The sequence below is a fragment of the Mauremys mutica genome, chromosome 3, assembly GCF_020497125.1.
Source record: "Mauremys mutica isolate MM-2020 ecotype Southern chromosome 3, ASM2049712v1, whole genome shotgun sequence".
NCBI lineage: Eukaryota > Metazoa > Chordata > Testudines > Geoemydidae > Mauremys > Mauremys mutica.
Window position 1 is genome coordinate 109,558,863 of NC_059074.1, and position 21,551 is coordinate 109,580,413.

Here is a 21,551-nt window from a genome sequence, read left to right on the forward strand (position 1 = left end):
CAGAACTCTGACACTAACAAATTGCTTCACTTTGGCAAATATAGCTGTTTGTGCTGCAGACACTGAACCTACAGAGAGAGATGTGATATTTCTGTGCTGTTCTCCATTCATGTAGATGCTCTTGGCTTTAGCTCTATGACATAGTTTGGGGGGGAAGTTGCATTTTGGCATATTCAGCCAACTTCTTGGTTTATGTGACCTCATCTAATCAATAACATCTTTTAACCTTCCATTTTTATTTTAATTGCTCATTGTTTTCTTTTACATCTAGTTTCAGTCTTTTCTTTCTCTGTCAAATCACTTGACATCTGAGCCTACGTTTCAACTCTTTGATTGGTTCTTCATATATCGATGTGGCTTGGGTCAACACTACATCAACTTTCTGCAACGGAGTCTGCCTCTATGGCCATTTTATGTTTCACATAGAAGTCACTAAGGAATTGTATAGTCCCCAAATTCGTCTGAGCTTTGTCAGTTTCATAAGAGTAAAATATCCCAGCTCATAATTAACATCCTTGCATTAGCATATCTTTCACATTTATCTATAATCTGTGCCAAAACCTTTTTTCTCCTTCCTCCTCCCATGTAAAAGCAATTTGCAGTGCCGCTGGGCCCATCATGTGGGAAAGCACCATCACCTGATTTTAGTGCTTTCCTCTGAGCCCCCATGGCAATTAGAAAAAAATCAACTTTTGCTGAAATTGGCAGAATTTTCCTATAAGATGCATTTGAAAATTGAGAAGAACTGAAGGAAACAATTGTTCCTCCTTTGGTGTGATATAACTTCTAACACAGTAAAACATTTGATGAAACCTCAGAAGTCACATTTCCCAAGATCTGGCCTGATACTTTTATGAAGTGCTGCTGTGTGTGTTACAGGTACCCCCTCTGTGCCCAGGCTTCTGAGGGCTTGAGTCTGTTACAACCCCAGCTAAAGTGTCTTGGTTTATTATCTCAAGCTGTAGCATGCTTTCAGCTCTGGAACTTGGAAGTCCCCTGTTCTGTGCTCAGTATGTCAGCCAAGGTAACAGCCGTCACACCAGTACTTAGATCAGTTGACATCAGCTCTACTTCTTGCTGGGCATACTCAGATGTTTAATCATAAGTCTTGGTATAGTCAAGCTCATCCTAACATTGCATTGTTTTATTTGCGGTCACCCCATACTAGTAACAGGAATCCAGATCCTCAAAGGTATTTTAGGCATCTAACTTTCATTGAAATCAATGCCCTGAAATCAGGATCTTAGTGCCCTGGAGGATCTGGTTTAAGATGCCTTCCCGTAGCCATCCATAACATTAAGTCTTAGCAGTTGCAGGATTAATTTGCAAATACATAATGTAAGAAAAGTTGCTTCCTCTTCATCAGGGATCCCTAAAATTGGAACATTTCGGATATGCATTTTCTTCTCCTGAATTTCTAATTTTTGCTCTAAAAAACAATCTTGTTTTAAAATCTGTGGTTGGTTACAGTCTCATTTTGGTCTATCGTATTTTCACATACCTCAGTTCTTGGTTTTCTCTATACTGTGTTCCAGGTCTGACATAAGCCAACTTATGTTAAGTGTGCCTAGTTTCAAGGAAAGATTTTTTTACCTTACACTGTAATGAGGACAAGGAGCTCTGCATTCTTCTTCAAGAGATGTCCCTGTGGGTGCTCCACTCCAAGTGTTGGTGTGTCCCTGCGCCTTCGCTCGGAGGTTTTTACAGCAGTACTCGTAGCGGTCACGCCAGCCTCCGGTCCCGAGGCTTCAGGCTTTCAGTTGCCTGTCTCTCACACGGAACTGTTCAGCACCGCAATGGAAGCTGTGCCAATGCATACTAGCCTGCCTAACCCCCCACAGACTCCTCTCCCTGTCCCAGCACTGTCAGCCTTTGAGTTAGCCAGCAGTGACAGAAGGCTCAGGACACTGGTGCAGAGGAACCCCCTTCACAACAAATTCCTCTCGTGCAGCCCTCGCCACACAGAGGCACTGCAGTACCACAATTCACACAGTCAAGGGACCTGCTGGTGTCACCTATCTTGCAGTCACCCCTACTTAACACCTACTTCTCTCCGGACACAGGCAAGGTCTGCACAGCTTTCCTCCAGTGATGAGGAATCTGGGCTGCAGGGAGAATTTTCACCTTAGCAGATCTCCCATACACAGACGCCAATCAAGAGATCATAGAAAAGCTACCTAGTCCGAGGGTCCTGCCCCATGGTGCATAAACCCCTGGATGGCATCCATGCCCTTCCCGCCACAGTGGCAATATTGGGCTCCTTATGCTCAGGACCACCACATTATACCACTGCAGCCAGGTGTGAGACCTGCTCGGTACCACCAGCTGACGACCCTGCTACTGGCTCCAGACACCAGGCAGCCCTGTCACAATCGCAAGAGTAATCATGGCCTGCCTCTAACCCGGTAGAACCAGTTGTTCCGCCTGATGAAGCAGTGCTTCCTCCTACCCCGATGTTTTCGAACGACTTCTCAAAATTTCAGGACCTCTTTAAAAGAGTTGCCAATGAGCTATAAATTAACCTGATGGAAGTCCCTGAACAGCAGCATGAGCTAACTGACATCCTGCAGTCCTCTTCTTCTAGAATTGCATTACCTATCAACGCAGCCCTTCTAGAACCTGCCAAGGCCATCTGGCAAACTCTGGCTACAAGCCTGCCTACCTGTAAATGAGTGGACCGGAAGTACTTTATTCCTTCCAAGGGCTCAGAATTCCTTTTCACTCACCCAGTGCCAAACTCGCTGGTAGTAGACGCAGTCAACCAAAAGAACAAACACCAGTTTCCCCACTACATCCCTTCCAACAAGGACAGTAAGCGATTAGATCTGCTCAGATGTAAGGTATACGCTTCTTACACATTGCAATTTCACATTGCTAATTATACAGCCGTTCTAGCAAAATATGACCACAAAAATTACAATAAATTCATGGACTTTATTGATCACATTCCAGAAAAATAGAAACAACAATTTACAGCCATAGTTTCCGAGGGACAAATCATCTCCCACACCGCTCTTCAAGCCGCCCTTGATGCGGCCAATACTGTGACACAGTCCACTGCCACAGCAGTTGTGATACACCCAAGGTTCATGGCTCTCATCCTCTTCCTTTCCCCAGGAGGTCCAGAGTACCATTGAGGATCTCCCCTTTGACGGTGAGAAACTATTCGCCTCCACTACGAATGATGTACTCTACTCCATGAAAGACTCCAGGGCAACTCTCTGGTCTCTGGGAATTCAAACCCTATGACCAGAAGGCGACAATTTAGATACCAGCCTTACCAGTGACCACACTACCCCACATACACCCTGCAATTCCAGAGATCTCAGAAGAAACAGCAACAACAGCAATGCCAGAGACCCAGATACCCATGCCGCCATTCCAACTCCTTGGCAGTGTCTCAACCTCCTCCAACCAATAAACAAATTTGAAGCCTTGGTTGAGGGTACAGAAAACAATATTCCAGGGGTAGGCAACCTATGGCACGTGTGCCGAAGATGGCACTCGAGCTGATTATCAGTGGCACTCACACTGCCCGGGTCCTGGTCACCAGTCCGGAGGACTCTGCATTTTAATTTAATTTTAAATGAAGCTTCTAAAACATTTTAAAAACCTTATTTATTTTACATACAACAATAGTTTAGTTATATATTATAGACTTATAGAAAGAGACCTTCTAAAAATGTTAAAATGTATTACCGGCACGCGAAACCTTAAATTAGAGTGAATAAACGAAGACTCGGCACAGCACTTCTGAAAGGTTGCCGACCCTTGCAATATTCCCACCTCAGCGCTTACACTGCTTCCCCCTATTTTTGGTCACCGCCTATGCACATTTTCCCATCAATGGTGAAATATTACCAGCAACAAGGGGGCTTTAGAGGTTGTCACAGTTGGCTATTCTATCCCTTTCCTCTCCCTGCCTCCCTCCCACCCACCCTCCACATCCCTCTTCAGGGACCCCTCTCATGAGCAACCGCTACTCCAAGAAGTACATCGTCTCCTTCAATTGGGAGCAGTGGAAGTCATGCCCGAACAACACAGAGTGCAAGGTTTCTATTCCCATTACTTCTTAACAGAAAAGAAAACCAGGGGATAGTGACTGATCCTCAACTTCAGGTGGCTAAATAAATTTATCAAAAAGCAAAAGTTCAGAATGGTTACCCTCACCACCATAATCCCAGCACTGGAGCAGGGCGATTGGTTTTCAGCCCTCGACCTACAGGATGCCTATTTTCATGTGACTATTTACCCAGCCCAGAGAAGTTTTCTTCATTTTACCCTCGGTTTGACACTTTTTCAAAACAAAGTGTTGCCCTTCAGCCTATCTACCACCCCATGAGTTTTCTCCAAACTCCTAGCGGTGGTCACTGCCCACCTCAGGAAACAGGGGGTTATAATATTTCCTTCCCTTGATCATTGTCTTCTCAAAGCCTCAATGCTCGATGAAGCTCTTCAATCCACACAGTTTACCGTCGCTTGCTTCCTTTCCGTTGGCCTACAAATAAACAAAAACAAAAACAAATCCACTTTATCTCCTAACCAATTACTGGAGTTCATAGGAGCACACTTCGATTCCCAAACATGAATAGCATCTCTCTCGTTTGATCATTTCAACACCATAAAACTTCTGGCTACAAAACTTTGCAACAGTCCACAGGCCACTGCATGAGACTGCCTGCAACTATTAGGCCACATGATCTTGTGTACTTTTGTGGTCAAAATGCATGCCTATACATGAGGTGCTTCCAAACTTGGTTGGCCACGGTTTACAGACAGAACATACATGCTCTAAACAAGCCTCTATCCATACCCTTCAGAGTCAGACTCCCTCCGATGGTGGACAGTTCCCTCCAATCTCTGCTCAGGAGTCCCTTTTCTCCAGGATGCTCCATCACTCATAATGACTACCGATGCATCCCTCATGGGATGGGGAGCGCACATGTCCGACCACAAAGCCCAAGGGCTATGGTCTGCCACCGAAGCCTCCCTACACATAAAACGTCCTAGAACTGCGAGCCATACACAACACCTGCCGTACTTCCTCCCATTCATTCGGAACCAACGTGTTCGGATAATGACAGACAACATTGCATGCATGTTCTATATCAACAGACAGGGAGGGGCTCGATCTCACTTGCTTTGCACAGAAGCCATGAAGCTCTGGAATTGGTGCCTCATGAACAACATCCAGATATCAGCCGCCTATCTTCCCAGGGCCCTGAATCCCGCCGCGGATGAACTAAGAAGATGTTTTCACTGGGATCACGAATGGGAGATAAACAACATGATCATACACAACATATTCCTCATTTTTATCATAGAATTGTAGGGTTGGAAGGGTCCTCAGGAGGTCATCTAGTCAACCCCCTGCTCAAAGCAGGACCAGACAGATTTTTACCCCAGTTCCCTAAGCGGCCGCCTTCAAGGATTGAACTCACAACCTTGGGTTTAGTGGGCCAATGCTCAAACCACTGAGCTATCCTTCCCCCCACCCTGGACCTCTTCACAATTACGAAGATCAAGAAATGTCCTGAATTTTGCTACAGAGTGGGGTTGGGCAAACATTCCCTAGGAGATGCGTTCCTGATCTTATGGGCTCAACACTTAATGTATGCTTTCCCCCCGATACCGGTTTTCCACAGAATTCTGACAAAGATACAAACAGATTGTGCCACGGTAATTTTGATTGTCCCATCGTGGCCCAGACAACCATGGTATCCGTTCCTCACCAGAATGTCAATTCGTCCACCGATTTTGTTGCCTCTCACGCCGAACCTCCTATCACAGCAACACAACTGATTTCTTCACCCCAATCTATCCATGCTTCACCTCAAAGTTTGGTTGCTCCATGTTTCTCACAAAGAGAACTAGCATGCTCTGAACAGGTTCAAAGAGTACTCTTACATAGTAGAACACAATCTACTTGCACCACATATCTCCAAAAGTGGAAACGATTCACACATTGGTGCTCAAACAACCAAATTCTTCCCATTTCCGCACCTCTTCTGGCCATCCTTGATTACCTAGTAGACCTTAAGCAATCCAGCCATCAAAGTCCACTTAGCTGCTATTACAACTTTTCACATCCTCGACGGTACTTCTGTTTTTGCTCATCCAATCACCAAGCACTTTCTAAAAGGGCTCCAATCCTTATACCCGGACATTAAACCTCCTACTTCTCCATGAGACCTTCACTTAGTATTAGCCCATTTAACACAACGACCTTTTGAGCCCCTAGCCACTTGCTCCCTCCCCTCTTACACCTCTCTATGAAAACAGCTTTCTTAGTGGCAATCACCTCTGCCAGACGTGCAGGAGAAATAGCGGATCTCATGGCGGACCCACCCTACACAATATTTTTTAAGGACAAGTTTACCCTTCAACTACACCCCAAATTTCTTCCAAAGGTACATTCGTCATTCCACATCAATGAACCATCTGTATTATCTACCACATTCCTACCAGATCCAAAGTCCCTGTACACCTACCAACCTTCTTTCCTAAACCGCATGCAAAGTCCTTTGAATCCACAATGCATACACTGGCTGTACGCCGGGCTTTGCCCTTTTATTTGGATAGAACCAGACCCTTTAGAACCTCTTCCAGACTCTGTCTCCATTGCAGAACGATTCAAGGAGATGCCTGTTTCCACCCAGAGACTTTCCAACTGGATCTCTGCTTGTATCCGTCTATGCTATCAATTAAAGGAGACAGTTCCTCCAGCCTGCATCCGGACTCACTCCACTAGATCTGTAGCTACCTCTGTGGCTTTTCTATGCCGAGTTCCCCTGGCCGACATCTGTAAAGCGGCCACTTGGACCTCTGAACACACATTTGTTAAGCCTTCTGCCCTTACTCAAGGCGCTCTCACTGATACACGATTGGGCAGAGCTGTATTATCTACCACATTCCTACCAGATCCAAAGTCCCTAGCTCCTTGAGATGCACTGCTTTTAAGTCTCCTGGAGTGGATCACCCACAAGGACATCTCTCACTCTAGAAGAGGTGGTTACTCACCTGTGAAGTAATTGATGTTCTTCGAGATGAGTGTCCCCGTGGGTGTTCCACTACCCATTCTCCTCCCCTCTACTTCGGAGTTGGGGTAGCCTCTGTTGTAGAGAGAGAATGAGGAGACCGGTCACGCACACTTACTATTAAAGCACACTCAGCATATGGGGCAGGCTCTGCGCATGCACGACTGCTACGAGTACTGTTGTCAAAATCTCCGAGCACAGGTGCAGGGACGCACCAACACCTGGAGTGGAGAGGTTCTCCAGTTCCCCCTTTTCAGCTTCTAACATGGTAACCTTTGTATTTGTTAATATTTGAAATATGTGGAAAATTCAAATGTAAGAACAAAACACATTGTTTGCCATACCAGATGGGACCACTGATCCATGTAATAAGATTTCCTTTCCTGCTGTGCTAGTCAAATATATCTTGGGGAGGCAAGGGACTTAGCTATGTATATGCAGTTCTCTAAATACGGGCTGTGAAAAATTCCTGCCTGACATCTTAAAGTTTTAGCATGAAACAAAGAATTTGATATGTGACAAACAAATATTTGTGGTATTCACATTAGAAGTAATTGTCACAGTGTTTACACTGCTGCCTCATGGTCCCAATTGGGATCAGGATCATGTTGTGCTACATGCTATGCAAACATGTAGAAAGACAGTTTTCACTCCCACCCCAAAGAACTTACTGTCTAAAAAGCCCAAACATTAAAAAAAAATAGGGAAAAGAGGTACAGCATATAAACAAGAGGTCAGGGTGAAAGTTTATATACAAATTCATCCTGTGTAATTTTGGTGGGGATGATGGGATGAAAAGAGAGAATGAGAAAAAGGAGGTTGCTGGAGTAGGGAAGGTGCAGTGAGGAAAGAGAGTTGGGAGAACGGAGAGGAGGAGGAAGTTGTACAGGCCCAGGAGGTGGGATGGACATGTGATTGTCACAGTCTCAAAATGTGCAAGCAGAAATACTACTTAATATAATGATTCATACTTAAATAATTTTGCTGAGACAGGTAACATTTTTCAAGGCCTTTTCCACAGTTCAGAACATAAGCCCGATTTCAGGAAAGCACTTAAATACATGCTTAAGGGTTTGTGGAGTTAGGGCCACAGACCTCTCTCAAAAGTCATATGTGTTTTTACTGCTCTACAGAGGTTGCTTTTGCTTCTGTGTCTCTTTGTGTTCCTACCTTGGTTCTAAGAGGTAGGATATACTGTATTAAGTGTTAAGTATCCAAAAATAAATCTGCAAAGCTGTTGCTGCTTTCGAGTGAACAACCATCATGTGCGTCTAGAAAACTCTCAAGCAGCTTTATCTGCTGTGCAGTATGATAAAGGTGCTATATAGTCTGTATATGAAACTCAACCACAGCAATGTTTGAAAAGTACTCCCCTTAGTAAGACAAGATGGCTGAGGGTAATATCTTTCATTGGACCAACTTTTGGTGGTGAGACAGAGATGTTTTTGAGCTTATACAGAGCTCATCTTCAGGTTTGGGAAATGTACTCAATGTGTCACAGCTGAATACAAGGTAGAACAGATTGTTTAGCATAAGTAGTTAACACACATTTCAAGGGACCATTCTAGATGAAGTGGCCCATTAATACCTCTACAGTCATAGGGTGAAGGGGGAAAAGAGGTTTAAAAAAAAAAGGGCTTGGTGGTTTAAGTGGGTTATAGGTTGTTGTAATAAGCTATACATCCAGTGTGTCTATTCACTCCATGATTTTTAGTGTCTAAGAAAGTTATGAATTTAAGCTCGTCTTTTGAAGGCAGTATGCAGGTTTCCTTTGAGGACGAGTATGGAAAGACCAGAAATGGAGTGATCACTTTGTGAAAAGTGTTCACCCACCCATGGTGTGGTGTTTTTGTCTTTTATCATTTTTCTGTGTGAGTTCATTTGAGACCATAATGAGTGTCTTGTTTCACCCCCATCGTTGTTGGGGGCATTTAGTGCATGGGATGAGGTACACCACAAGTTGTGATAGGCATGTGTAGGACCCATGAATCTTGAAAGGTGTGTTGGACATTGTAGCTGTGAAGATATGTCTACCACTTTTGCATCTGTTCTGGCAGGGTCTGGTGCCACTTTGAATTGGTGGGTTCTGGTCTGGGGGGAGCTTCCTTTTGATGATGAGCTTGGCGAGGTTGGGGGTTATTTGAAGGCCAGAAGAAGGGGTGCGGTCCCCATCAAGTATGGGTTGTAATTATTTTATAATACCTGTATAGGTTCAGGTGGAATGGTAGGTGACAACTAGGGGTGTGTGGTTGGAGGGGGGTTTATTTCTGTATTGAAGCAAGTTTTCTTGGGATATTTGAGTGGCCTGTTCCATGATGCGATCTACTTCTCTGATGGAGTGTCCTTGTTTGATGAAGCCAGTTTTAAGTGTGTTATGATGTATATCCAGGACTTTCTCCATGGAGTATATTCTGTGGTACCCAAGTGCCTGACTGTAGATAACAGATTTCTTGGTGTATTTCAAAAGACAAGCCTGGGAGCTTAAATTCATAATTTTGTTAGATATTAAAAATCATGGACTGAATAGATACTCTGGATGTATAGCTTATTACAACAATCTATAACCCACTTAAACCACCAAGCCTTTTATTTTTTTTTAAACACCTCTTTACCCCCACTCACCCTATCACTGGAGAGGTATTAATGGGCCACTTCACCTTGAATGGTCCCTTGAAATACATGTTAACTACTTATGCTATACAATCTGTTCCACCTTGTATTTAGCTGTGACACTCTGAGTACATTTCCCAGACCTGAAGAAGAACTCTGTGTAAGCTTGAAAGCTTGTCTCTCTCAGCAACAAAAGCTGATGCAAAAAAAAGATATTACCTCACCCACCGTGTCTCTCTAAAGCAAGATGGACATTATTGTTGAGGCAGATTAATGGATAATGCTTGGGGTCTCTTATTATTATTGAGATCCTTTTGTTCTTTCCTTCAGCTCATGGTACCTCCTGCCATCCTGCTCCTGTTAGGACACTACTAATTTCTTTACTCTTTCATTACTCTCTCTACAATATATGAGTTACAACTTCTATCGCTGGTTAGCTTCTTCATGGTAAGCTGAGCTGTCAAAAGTGATGCAAGAAATAGGAAGGGTTGTCTCCTTTCTAGAATTTCTTGTGGTAATGTTTCAAATCTGAAATGCAAATTTCCCTGAGGATTGCTCCTTTGTTGTTATAATTATTCTTGACACCTTACCTTGGAAGGAAGCTGACCAATATGTATTTCCCTGAAGAAACTCATAACATGATAGGCAAGATGTCAGAAATTATTTGTCCGACCGATGGTTTGACCTCAGGGAAAAATATGCTTCAAACACAATAAAGCTTACTTGCCCTATAGCAGGGTTCTTAAGAGGCATAGTTGCAACACCCCAAAAACGTAATTATTGCTGACACTTTGAGAAGGCAGTTGCTTTCTTGAGCATTTAAGCAGCATGTTTGAGTATTTTGTAAGCAACAAATTGGCACAGGGAAGTGCCACTTTACGATGCCTTCACCCCCTTCAAGCTTATCACTTATCATGTTCCATTCGATGCATCCGAAGAAGTGAGCTGTAGCCCACGAAAGCTTATGCTGAAATAAATTTGTTAGTCTCTAAGGTGCCATAAAGTACTCCTGTTCTTTTTGTGGATACAGACTAACATGGCTGCTACTCTGAAACTTATCACTTTGTTTTTATCTGAATTACTTTGTTCTATGAAGAAGAAGGAAAATAACAAGTGTGCTGAAAGAAGATGAATCTGGCTATTTCAAATGCAGAACATTATTTTCAGCTGTAGAGTTCAGAGATTAATCCATGCCCTTAGAAGATTGGACAGCTGATCAGAATAGTCTGAATCCAAACAGTTGTATCAAAATGAATATTGCTTCCTGTCTCTAGCACTGCTTGTATAATTGTTGTACTGACATTTGGCAGCCATTTTCCCTCCAGTTTGCTAAATTCTAAAATCAGATGATTACTCTTGAAATTGCAGAAAGATCCATTTTTGTGTGATCTGTTCTTTTAAATATTATTTTTCCAAAGGTACAAGATGTAATGAACTCTTGGATTTGTACTCTTACTGTGGGACAGGCGAAGAAATCCTGTAGCTTTAGAATTCCAAAACCATCATCTCCAGGAGAGGAATCTTCACAGTGCTTCTGCAGTGGCATGCAAACTCCACTTACTTGTTAGTGATAGCCATACAATAAGTTCATTTGTGATGCACCTTTGGAAACATCATTTATACTCTACCTACTAACCCATCAAAAATTACTTAATTTAAACATGTGCCTAAGTGTTTTGCTGGATAAGGATGGATTTAAACAGATCCTTAAAGTTAAGCACATACTTAAGTGCTTTGCTAAATCAGGGTCTTAATCTCCAACGTATTATGAATTTTCAGGGCAAGTAACTGACACATTTTGTATCATTGGATTGGAGAGTTTCCCAGCTTTCCAAAAGGTAGCTTATAGCCATTTAAGATCCAGAGTTGTCTCACCTTAAAACTACAACACCCATGTATATGTAAAATCTATTTTAGATAACTTTTCTAGTACTTATGAATTTTCTTCGTACAGTACAGTTGGACTCATGATACAGAGTCATCCTGACTTTACAGGCAGAGTGATTTAAAACTCACTAAAACATTTCCTGTAGAATGTATGAATTGTTGGAGAATAATTGATGGTCTGGTGTGTTGCAAAAGCTTTCCTGGCACTTGTTTAGGGTTGCCTGCATAATTCAATAATAGCTTTACCATTTGTGAGTAATAATAAGGCCATCCTAACTAATATAAAACTTTGTTTCATGTGCACATGCATTACAATACAGTCTCTGATTACAATCTTTTACTCTGTACGACACTTAGCACAGTCAAGTGTTTGGAGTCTTGGGTACTACTTTAATGTAAATAACTTGTAGCTGAAAGACTTTTCCTGTCACCTGGGTATTCTTCATAAAGTTGTGCCTTTATTAAAAAAAAAAGGGGGGGGGGGTTGAAAATGGCTTCAGAATTGGATGATAACAGACCACAAATGCCAGTGATGATTGAATTTGGTGATAGTGTAAACAAAAAGAGCTCTCAACCATGCTTGTAGCTGTTTCCATCGCTTCAACATTATAGTCTTCAGAGTGATGTTTGGGGTTATTTTGTGTGATGATTGTGTGATTATTTCAAAACATGAGTTAAATCTAATAAAATGGTCATGAAACAGTTTTCAGTTTTTACTATGGTGCCATTCAGCCCACCTTCAGCCTCATGGTCTCCCCCTCATCGGCCCTGATTTCCCCCCGCCCCTCAATCTCAATGCCTGGGGAAAACACTGGGCAGGGCAAGAGTGTTCAGTTTTCTGCAAATGGAAAGTTGGCAACCCTAGAATACCTTGCAACACCAGCTACATGCACACCCATGACTAGCACTTGACATGTAATTAATTACATGATGATTTGTTTGAGTGCATTCCTTTCTCCTTTCATTCTTGTAAGCTCTGATTTATACACATTTAACATAGATAAAATATTCTCTCAATATTAATATATCAGCGCTTAGTGTGTTCTGTTTCTCCTTCCTTAATCAAATTGGTCCTTTTAAGCAGTTAGGTCAGGCTGTCATACCACGTAAACTGTAACCCAGAGAAACATTTTGGCAGATTAAAAGGCATTTGTTTTTATAGTTTGCAAGAATTAGAAGTTTAGTTTATTGGCCTTGTGTCAGAGTTCCATCTGTTCAGGTTATTTTGCATGAAAGTAGGCAAACCCATTGGGCTCCATGTTCATTTTTTTGATCATCTGAGCGTCTAATAGATGTTTTCTGGGACTGATCTTGTGAGGCTGTTCCCTGGGAGCCCATCTGGTTATATCTTCTGGAGCTTAAAGGACCCGTGAATTCCATTCTAGCTTTTTTACCTTGTTGCTCATTGTATTCTACACTGCTCTTCAAATGCTTCTCAACCAGATTTAAGAAACCGTTTCCAACAGACAGTAATCACATACACTTAATCATTTACTGTTACTGAAGGCAGTTCAGTTTGCATAAAAAGATATAATGAAATACTCAGGTGTATTTACATTAAATACTTAAACATGTGGGATGAGCGAGATCTATTTTCACAATAGGAAATAAAAGGCAGGAAAGGCTTGGCTTATTAAATCTGAGGTGGTTATAATAGTTAATGGGGAAAAAAATTTACAACTCTGAAAAATGTTAATAGCTCTGCTTTCACTATGGATTTCTACCTAGCTTTAACAACACTTTATGTAGCTGAGCTGCTCCCAAAATAGAATTTTCTGTAGTTCAGCGTCACCATATCATATGAAACAGGAGTACTTGTGGCACCTTAGAGACTAACAAATTTATTTGAGCATAAGCTTTTGTGGGCTACAGCCCACTTCTTCCAATGCATAGAATGGAACATATAGTAAGGAGATATAGATAGATAGATATAGATACACAAACACACCATGAAAAGGTGGAAGTAGCCACATCAACTCTAAGAGGCTAATTAATTAAGATGAGCAATTATCAGCAGGAGAAAAAAAACTTTTGTAGTGATAATCAAGATGGCCCATTTTAAACAGTTGACAAGAGGTGTGAGGATACTTAACATGGGGAAATAGATTCAATCTGTGTAATGACTCAGCCATTCCCAGTCTCTATTCAAGCTGAAGTTAATGGTATCTAGTTTGCATATTAATTCAAGTTCAGCACAGCTGCTACTCTGAAACATATCATATGGTGTTTCATGTAATTTTATAAGATGTAGTGAGGAGAAAACACCTAGAACCATTTGGAAAGAGTACTTTTGTATGTAAACCAATGGATTCCATTGTGATCTTCAATGAACACCTGCTTTTGGAAGGAAATCGTCTTTTTTTGTTAGGTTGGTTTTGAGTTTTGGTACTGCAATTAGAAGCATGCTGAAGATGTTATAGCTAGAATAGATGGGAACAGATCTATTCATTTTAAGTGTACGTTTAAAAAAAATACAACTCCCTTCCTGCGGTTTTTTTTAAGTCACTTTCATATAGACCCATCAACATGTTTTATACTCTTTCTGCTGTTTCTTTAGCAGAAGTTACTGAACTCTATGATGAAAGAGATGTTGCCATCATCATTCAAATTAAAATCGATATAGATAATGTTATTAAAAGCAGTCATTCCAAACACAGATGCAAAATGAATGTGTGCCAATTTGAAAAGGACAGCATGAACAGGGAAAACTAAAAAGCTTCTGAAAGTATTGATGGCTGTAATCTTGTATGTTTAGGCTCTTAGGGTCTGGTGAATAGGGCACTAGACTGGAAGTCATAAGACACCAGGGTTATATTACTGGTTCAGACCTATCATGTGACCTTGGGCAAATCACTTCACTGTTCTGTCTTTTTTCCTGTCCACCCTTTGCCTGTCTTTGGGTATGTCTACACTGCAATAACACAGTTGTGGCTGGCCAATGTCAATTGACTTGGGCTTGTGGAGCTTCTGTAAATTGCATAAAGTTGCAGTATAGACTTCTGGGCTCCGGCTGGAGCCTGGGACCCTCCCACCTCATGAGGTCTCAGAGTCTGGGCTCTATCCAGCCTGAGCTTCAGCATCTACACTGCAGGTTGATAGCCCCTCAGCCCAAGCTCTGGTAGCCCGAGTCAGCTGATGTGGGCCAGCCACGGCTGTTCTACCGCAGTGTGGACATACGCTTAGAATGTAAGCTCTTCAGGTCAGGGACTGCCTCTTACTAGGTCTTTATACAGCCTCGTGTAATGGAGCCTTAGTTTTAGTCTGAGCCTCTAGGAGCTACTGTTATAGAAATAAGGAGAAGTAGGATTAGTTCTGGTAACTTGACTAGGAAGCATCCAAGGAAAACTCAGGTGTTGCAGGCAGGGGAGTTCTTACGATTGAGCAGATAGTACCTATTTTTTTTTAAAGGCAGTATTAAATCAGTGACCCAGCATGGAATCTGAGCAGGCAATCTACTGCTTGGGTTGCTCTCTTCAGTTCAATCATACAATGGAGAGGTCATTCAATACTCTATGGCACTTTTGCATATACTTTATCAACAGGGTCACATAAGAGACTTTCCTACCCTACCAGCATTCAGACATGTAAATGGGGAGAAGGGTTAGAGAAGCAAGTGCTATAGAACACATCATCATAACTGCTTTATATAGTTAAAAGAATACAATACTTTTTTGTGAGTAGAATTGACTTTAATTGTTTCTAAGCAAAATAGCTTGTTACTTTTTATAGTTTTGATTATAATTTGATGCCTTTTTAGGCTTGTAACTATTCTAGTTTTTATTATCTGTCATTTCATAAAATATAAAGAAACCTTGTGTATTCATTGTTAACAAGTTTAAGCACTGGGTTTTCAAGCCAGCTTAACAAATCTTGGAGATGCATTTTTTCACTGTTGCTAATGTACATTTCAGGCCATTCATAGAGTATAAAATCACCAGCTTTTAGAAGTTTCCCCCATATGTTCCCTTCCAGCGTTCTTTAAGATATAAACCAGTGCCAATTAGAAATGTTTAATTTTATTTCTCTACTGTTCTAGACAACATCTGGAGAAGATGTACGTGACTTCACTAAGGTGCTGAAGAACAAGTTCCGGTCAAAGAAGTATTTTGCTAAGCACCCACGACTTGGCTACCTTCCTGTGCAAACAGTTCTTGAAGGCGATAACTTGGAGGCGTAAGTTTGAATAAAGCATGATCTCTGCCATGTGGTTCACAAGCCTCTTCCACCCTTAAAAAAACATCAAAAACAAAATTAATGTGAAGCAACAGTATCAGAACCTCAGTGAGGGAATATTTTCTGTGAATTCTGTTTTGTTTTATTTTAATTTCCTTGCTTGTTTTCTAGAAATAATTTTATACTTTGGTTGTATAAATATGTTGCCATAATGTCATGGAATTCAGCAAGTAGTGATGTTGGAATTCTTTTCTTTTTCTTTTTTTCTTTTCTTTTTTTTTTTTACTTTTCTCATGGAGAACAGTTTTTTTGTTTTTGTTTTTAACTACTTGTCAGGAGAGGCCCCTTTTAGTAGAACAAAATTAAGATGCCTTAGGGAGGCAATGAGAATAGTTCCATTAATTGACTTTCCTTTATTTTCTGGAATTTCAAGTGCTATAAACATAATACTTGTCTTAAAGTGAATGAAACCATTCTGTATAGCAAAATGTATATGCATAGTTTTCCTGAATATGGTGGCTGTAGCCATTATTGATCATTTACTTTCATAACCAGTACAGTACTCTGTATTTTTAACATATAATAATAGTTAATAAAAGACTGAGCATAAGAGGTTAAGAAACAAGATCAAATGGCTAGATTTCAGGGTTGCTGAGGACCTGAAATATACATCAGGGTTTAATCTGATCCCTGGTTTCAGATGTGAATACACCTCTACCTTGATATAACGCTGTCCTCGGGAGCCAAAAAATCTTACCGTGTTATAGGTGAAACCGCGTTATATCGAACTTGATTTGATCTGCCAGAGCATGCAGCCCCCTTTCCCCTCCCCCCTGGAGCACTGCTTTACCGCCAGGGCCGGTGCTTCCATTTAGGCGACCTAGGCGGACGCCTAGGGCGCCAGGATTTGGGTGGGGCAGCAATTTGGCGGCGGGGGGTCCTTCTGCGCTCCGGGTCTTCGGCGGCAATTCTGCCGCGGGTCCTTCAGTCGCTCCGGGACCCGCCGCCGAAGTGCCTCGAAGACCAGGAGCGCGGAAGGACCCCCCCCGACCCCCGCCGCAGAATTGCTGCCAATGACCGGGAGCGCGGAAGGACCCCCCGCCTAGGGCGCTAAAAACCCTGGCTCCACTCCTGTTTACCGCTTTATATCCGAATTCGTGTTATATTGGGTAGTGTTATATCAGGGTAGAGGTGTATATTGCCTGTTTAAAATAGTCTGTCAGAAGTCCATATTTTAAAAACAAAACCAAGGAACAATGTGGCATATCATCTGCCACGATTGGTAGTCCATGGTCAGGAGTGGCCAAGGATTAGAATAGCAGGGATATTTCATCAGGTCAAGATAAAGGTGTATTGTCAAGCTATGAGGGAAGCATCATATAGTCTGTCTGTAAAGGGTGGTTGGTAGCCCATGTTATCAGTGCTTCCCTTCCATAAGCAATAAAACAGCCGTAAGTATTTTGTCTTTTAAAAAAAATCCCCTCCCTTATAGCATTTTTGTTTATTATTTGCTATGTAATAGAAAAATATTGTAGTAATGACCTTGATTTTAGCCTTTTAATTTTTCTACAAATAAGTTGTTATAAGTTCAGTTTCACAGGTGACTTTATAGAAAAGTTCCAGCAATTAAATGGAAGAAATTCCAAATTTAAACAAGCCAGACATGGTTTTAGATGATTAATTCAATGTGTGATGTGTTTGTGTATTTTTTAAAACTCCCTTTTTTAAAAAAATGCTTCAATTACTGTCCTATCTTCCATATGGCACACTGCAGTCTCTGTTGCTACTGCTTTTACAGTAGATGTTGCTAATGTAAATCATCTGGGCAGTCTGATTGGTAGATAGTTTGTGCTTTTACATCTTATTCTTGCTTAATTGCACTAAAGATTTTGTTCTGTGGTTTCCTTCTCTTTTTTTCCTTCTTTGCAGTCCTATCACACTCATCAGTATGTGGCCAGAGCAATATGAGTGAGTATGCACAACTCTTGTGTCTAGAAAGCTGAATATGCTGATTGTTTTCTTAATGTTGACTAGTTGCTTACCTATTTGTATGACCTGTTATACACACCTGCCCAAAAGCCCACGTAACAGCCTATTTTTTGACAATTTCATCAGTCTTAACTTTTTAAAAAACCCTATCTTGTCTCTGTAATTAATTACATTAGATACTACTAACATTTTTGTGCTTATTTTCTTTTAATAGTCCCTCCCAGTCTCCACAGCTATTTCATGATGACACACACTCCAGGATAGAGCAGTATGCCACCAGGTAAGAAACACACAGATTTCTTATTTTAATTGTACCTCTTCATTTTGGGATTGATTCCTGCGGTGTGAAATGTATGTTATATTTAATGGACAGGATTTATTAAAAAGGCATGACTAAGTCACGTGACTTTTTAATAACCAGAGATAAGTTAAATTTTTCCACCCCAAGAGTTTGGGGAGTTATCCTAACTAAAATGTAATGATATTTAATGAAATACATAGATGAAAATTGTCGTTGATCAGTATAGAATGGATAGTGTTGCAGAATTACTGTGGGATGTTTCTGCAAATGTTAGTTTCTTTCCCCTCTGCTCTCCACTTCTTACCTTCTAATATGTCTAGTCTTCATAAATTAAGACCCAGCATGGAAAGAGAGATAATTTCTCCTTCAGGTTTTTGAGATACTGGTATTACTCATTTTGTCATCACTGCTAATTGCAAATAAGTAAGGAATAAACTGCCATTTAATTTGCTTCTGAAACAAGCTGAGGAAGTATTGCATTTACTTCCATCCCAACTTTTAGGGTATGATAGAATAGTATATTTGATTGTAGAATAGTCTCCCAAGCAATATGGTGGAAGCTCTGTGATTTGAGTCATGAGACTAAAAAATACGTTTGTTAGTCTATAAAGTGCCACAGGACTCTTTGCTGCTTTAACAGTAAAAAAGTAGATGGGACAAAACTCTTAACAGTTCCTTAGGGAACAATCTTATATCATTTGGGAAGGAGGACTAGGGATTGGTTAGGTCTTGTTCATTTCTGGTGTCTTGAGATTCTTAGAGATTTCTGCATTGTGCATATTAACTCCTTTTTGGGAAAGAGTTGCTGACCTAACATAAAATTTTCTTGTTTAGTTACTATACAATATATTCTTTTCCCAAAGAAAGTTTTCATTGAATAAGTCATAATTCTTGGAGCATAAATGATTTTCTGCAAAGTAACCTCAGATCCATTTTGTAAACTTCCCCTCCTTTCACTTGAGGCTACAGCTGTATTTGTAAATTTGTATTTGCAGCTCCAGTTGTAAATAGTGAATTTTCATTCTACATCAGATGAACAAATTGTTAAAAATAGACTGTCGGGTGCAATGGGGCAACCTGAGCATGATTCTGGTTTACCTGAACAGAAAAGAAAACTCAGTTTAATAAACATAACAACATACATTCAGCAATTAAGGACCAACACAATATCCCAAGGATAAGGGCTAAGAATTTCTGGAGCAGAGAAGCATACAAATAAATAGCAACCAAGAGAGCATAATTCTAGACCAGGAGTCAGCAACCTGCGGCACACGTGCCAAAGGCAGCATGTGAGCTGATTTTTAGTGGCACTCTGCTGCCAGACGGGGTCCTCGCTGCCAGCCCTGCTCAGCCCGCTGCCGACCCGGATGAACGGAGTCCCAGGCCGGCAGTGGGCTGAGCTGGGCTTGGAGGTCTAATTTTAGCAACGGGTTCTTGGGAACCTGTGGGAACCTGCTCCAGCTCTGCACTGTGCTTGCCGTCTTTCACCATTTTTTTCCCACTGACAGTTGAGGGGAACATTTGACAAAATGGCAGCTCCTTAGAAAACAAAATTAGATGTCCGTTCATTTCAGCCTTCTTGGACAGACACATTTGGATTTATTCAAAAGAAGGACGGTGCTGTTTGTGCTTTCTGTTGTGAAAGCGTTTTGTCACACATCAAGTGTTCAACATTTTGAAACGAAGTATGAGAAAACCTTTCTTGATGAAGCAGACAAGACTGAATCAATCAAAAAGGCAGTAGCAGGATATGAGAAGCAAAGCAGTGTTTTTAAAAGCTTAAGTGTAAGTAAAAATCAAGCTACAAAAGGAAGTTACAAGATTTGCACAGTGCCTTGCAAAAAACGGAAAGCTGTTTACAGATGGGAAATATATAAAAGAATGATTTGCATGGTGTCCATTATCGTGAGGTAGCCGTGTTAGTCAGTATCCACAAAAACAACAAGGAGTCCAGTGGCACCTTAAAGACTAACAGATTTATTTGGGGATAAGCTTTCATGGGTAAAAAAACCTCACTTACCCACGAAAGCTTACGCCCAAATAAATCTGTTAGTCTGCCACGGGACTCCTTGTTGTTTTTATATGAAAGACGTTTTTCTCAGAAGTTCAGAGGTTTTGTTCAATGATTTGCCAAATAAAGATGTGATAGTATCTAGAATAAAAGAACTGCCTGTCTCTGCCAGAACAGTTGAGAGACGCATAAGCGAAATGGCAGAAAACATTAAGGAAAAGCAGACGACTGCATTAAAACACAGCAGTGTTTAGCATTGCAGTTGATGAGAGCATGAATATAAACGATGTTCCATGTTTGGCAGTTGTTGCAAGATATTGTGCTTCCGAAGAAATCCAAGAGGAATTTTCTTGCCGAAAACCCCTGCATGGCATAACAAAGGGGGAAGATATAGTGGAAAGTTTTGTAAACCATTTTGAAGAACGAGGAATTGACATCAGAAAAATATTTGGTGTGACAACAGATGATGCTCCTGCCATGGTTGGAAAACAGAAGGGTTTTGGTGCGCTTTGTAAACTGTTTTGATGCAATCAAGGCCTTTTTGTCAGAAAAAGGACAAAACTACCCCGAACTGGATGATGACAAATGGCTGTATAAGCTCATGTTTCTAACTGACTTCGCCGCTCACCTAAACAAACTCAACCTCTGACTCCAGGGTGCAGGGCAAATGGTTCTGGATCTTTATGAAGCCTGGTAGGCATTTGTTGTAAAACTAGCAGTTTTTTCTCGGGATATTCAAACGTCTACTTTCTGCTACTTCCAACACACAAAAGAGCTAACAACACATTGCACTGTCAGTGTCGATGAGGTTGGAATGTACAGAATTTTCTGACAGATTTCAAGATTTCCAGCAATTTGGCCCAATGCTTTCTTTTCTAATTAAACCTGAAAAGTTCAATGAAATCGACTTGGATTTGTCTGTATTTCAATGGATGGATGTTGAAAATTTTGAAATGCAGTTCATTCAGTTAAAAAGCTTAGAATTGTGGGCATCAAAGTTTGTAGATCTGCAGAGTGCACTTGAAGCTACTGAGAGAGATCATTGGACCTCTATTCTGACCTGCTGGACGTCCCTGCCAGTGAAATTTAATTGGATCACACTAAATTGAGAAGATCTGTGTTTTAATTTAATTTTAAATGAAGCTTCTTAAACATTTTAAAAACCTTATTTACTTTACATACAACAATAGTTTAGATATAATATAGACTTATAGAAAGAGACCTTCTAAAAACATTAAAATGTATTACTGGCACATGAAACCTTATATTACAGTGAATAAATGAAGACTTGGCACATCACTTCTGAAAGGTTGCCAACCCCTGTTCCTAGACTATCTTCTTCTGCTGACTGGCATCAATAATTCTGCACATTTCATAACTCTAAAAATATCAGTGCCAAGGTGTTATAAAAGGAGATATTTATCTTATTTATATCTTCTAGTGTCTCCTGCATTACACCAAATAATTGTTAGAATTGTAATGATCTTAAACAGAACTCTGGGTATTGTCTTTCCCTTTAATACTCACCATTTATCAGTGGTGG

The 21,551-nt window shown here is 40.9% G+C and overlaps 1 protein-coding gene across 3 annotated transcripts in view; it reads left to right on the top strand.

The window, feature by feature from the left end:
• The window catches only part of UTRN (utrophin), a 577,733-nt gene that overhangs the window by 516,587 nt on the left and 39,595 nt on the right, over window positions 1-21,551 (top strand). For all 3 annotated transcript variants that reach the window (XM_045009515.1, XM_045009516.1, XM_045009517.1), the window contains 3 exons: window positions 15,571-15,707; window positions 17,637-17,675; window positions 17,911-17,976. In XM_045009515.1, coding sequence (XP_044865450.1) covers window positions 15,571-15,707; window positions 17,637-17,675; window positions 17,911-17,976 — 242 coding nt within the window. The remainder of the gene's footprint in view (window positions 1-15,570; window positions 15,708-17,636; window positions 17,676-17,910; window positions 17,977-21,551) is intronic.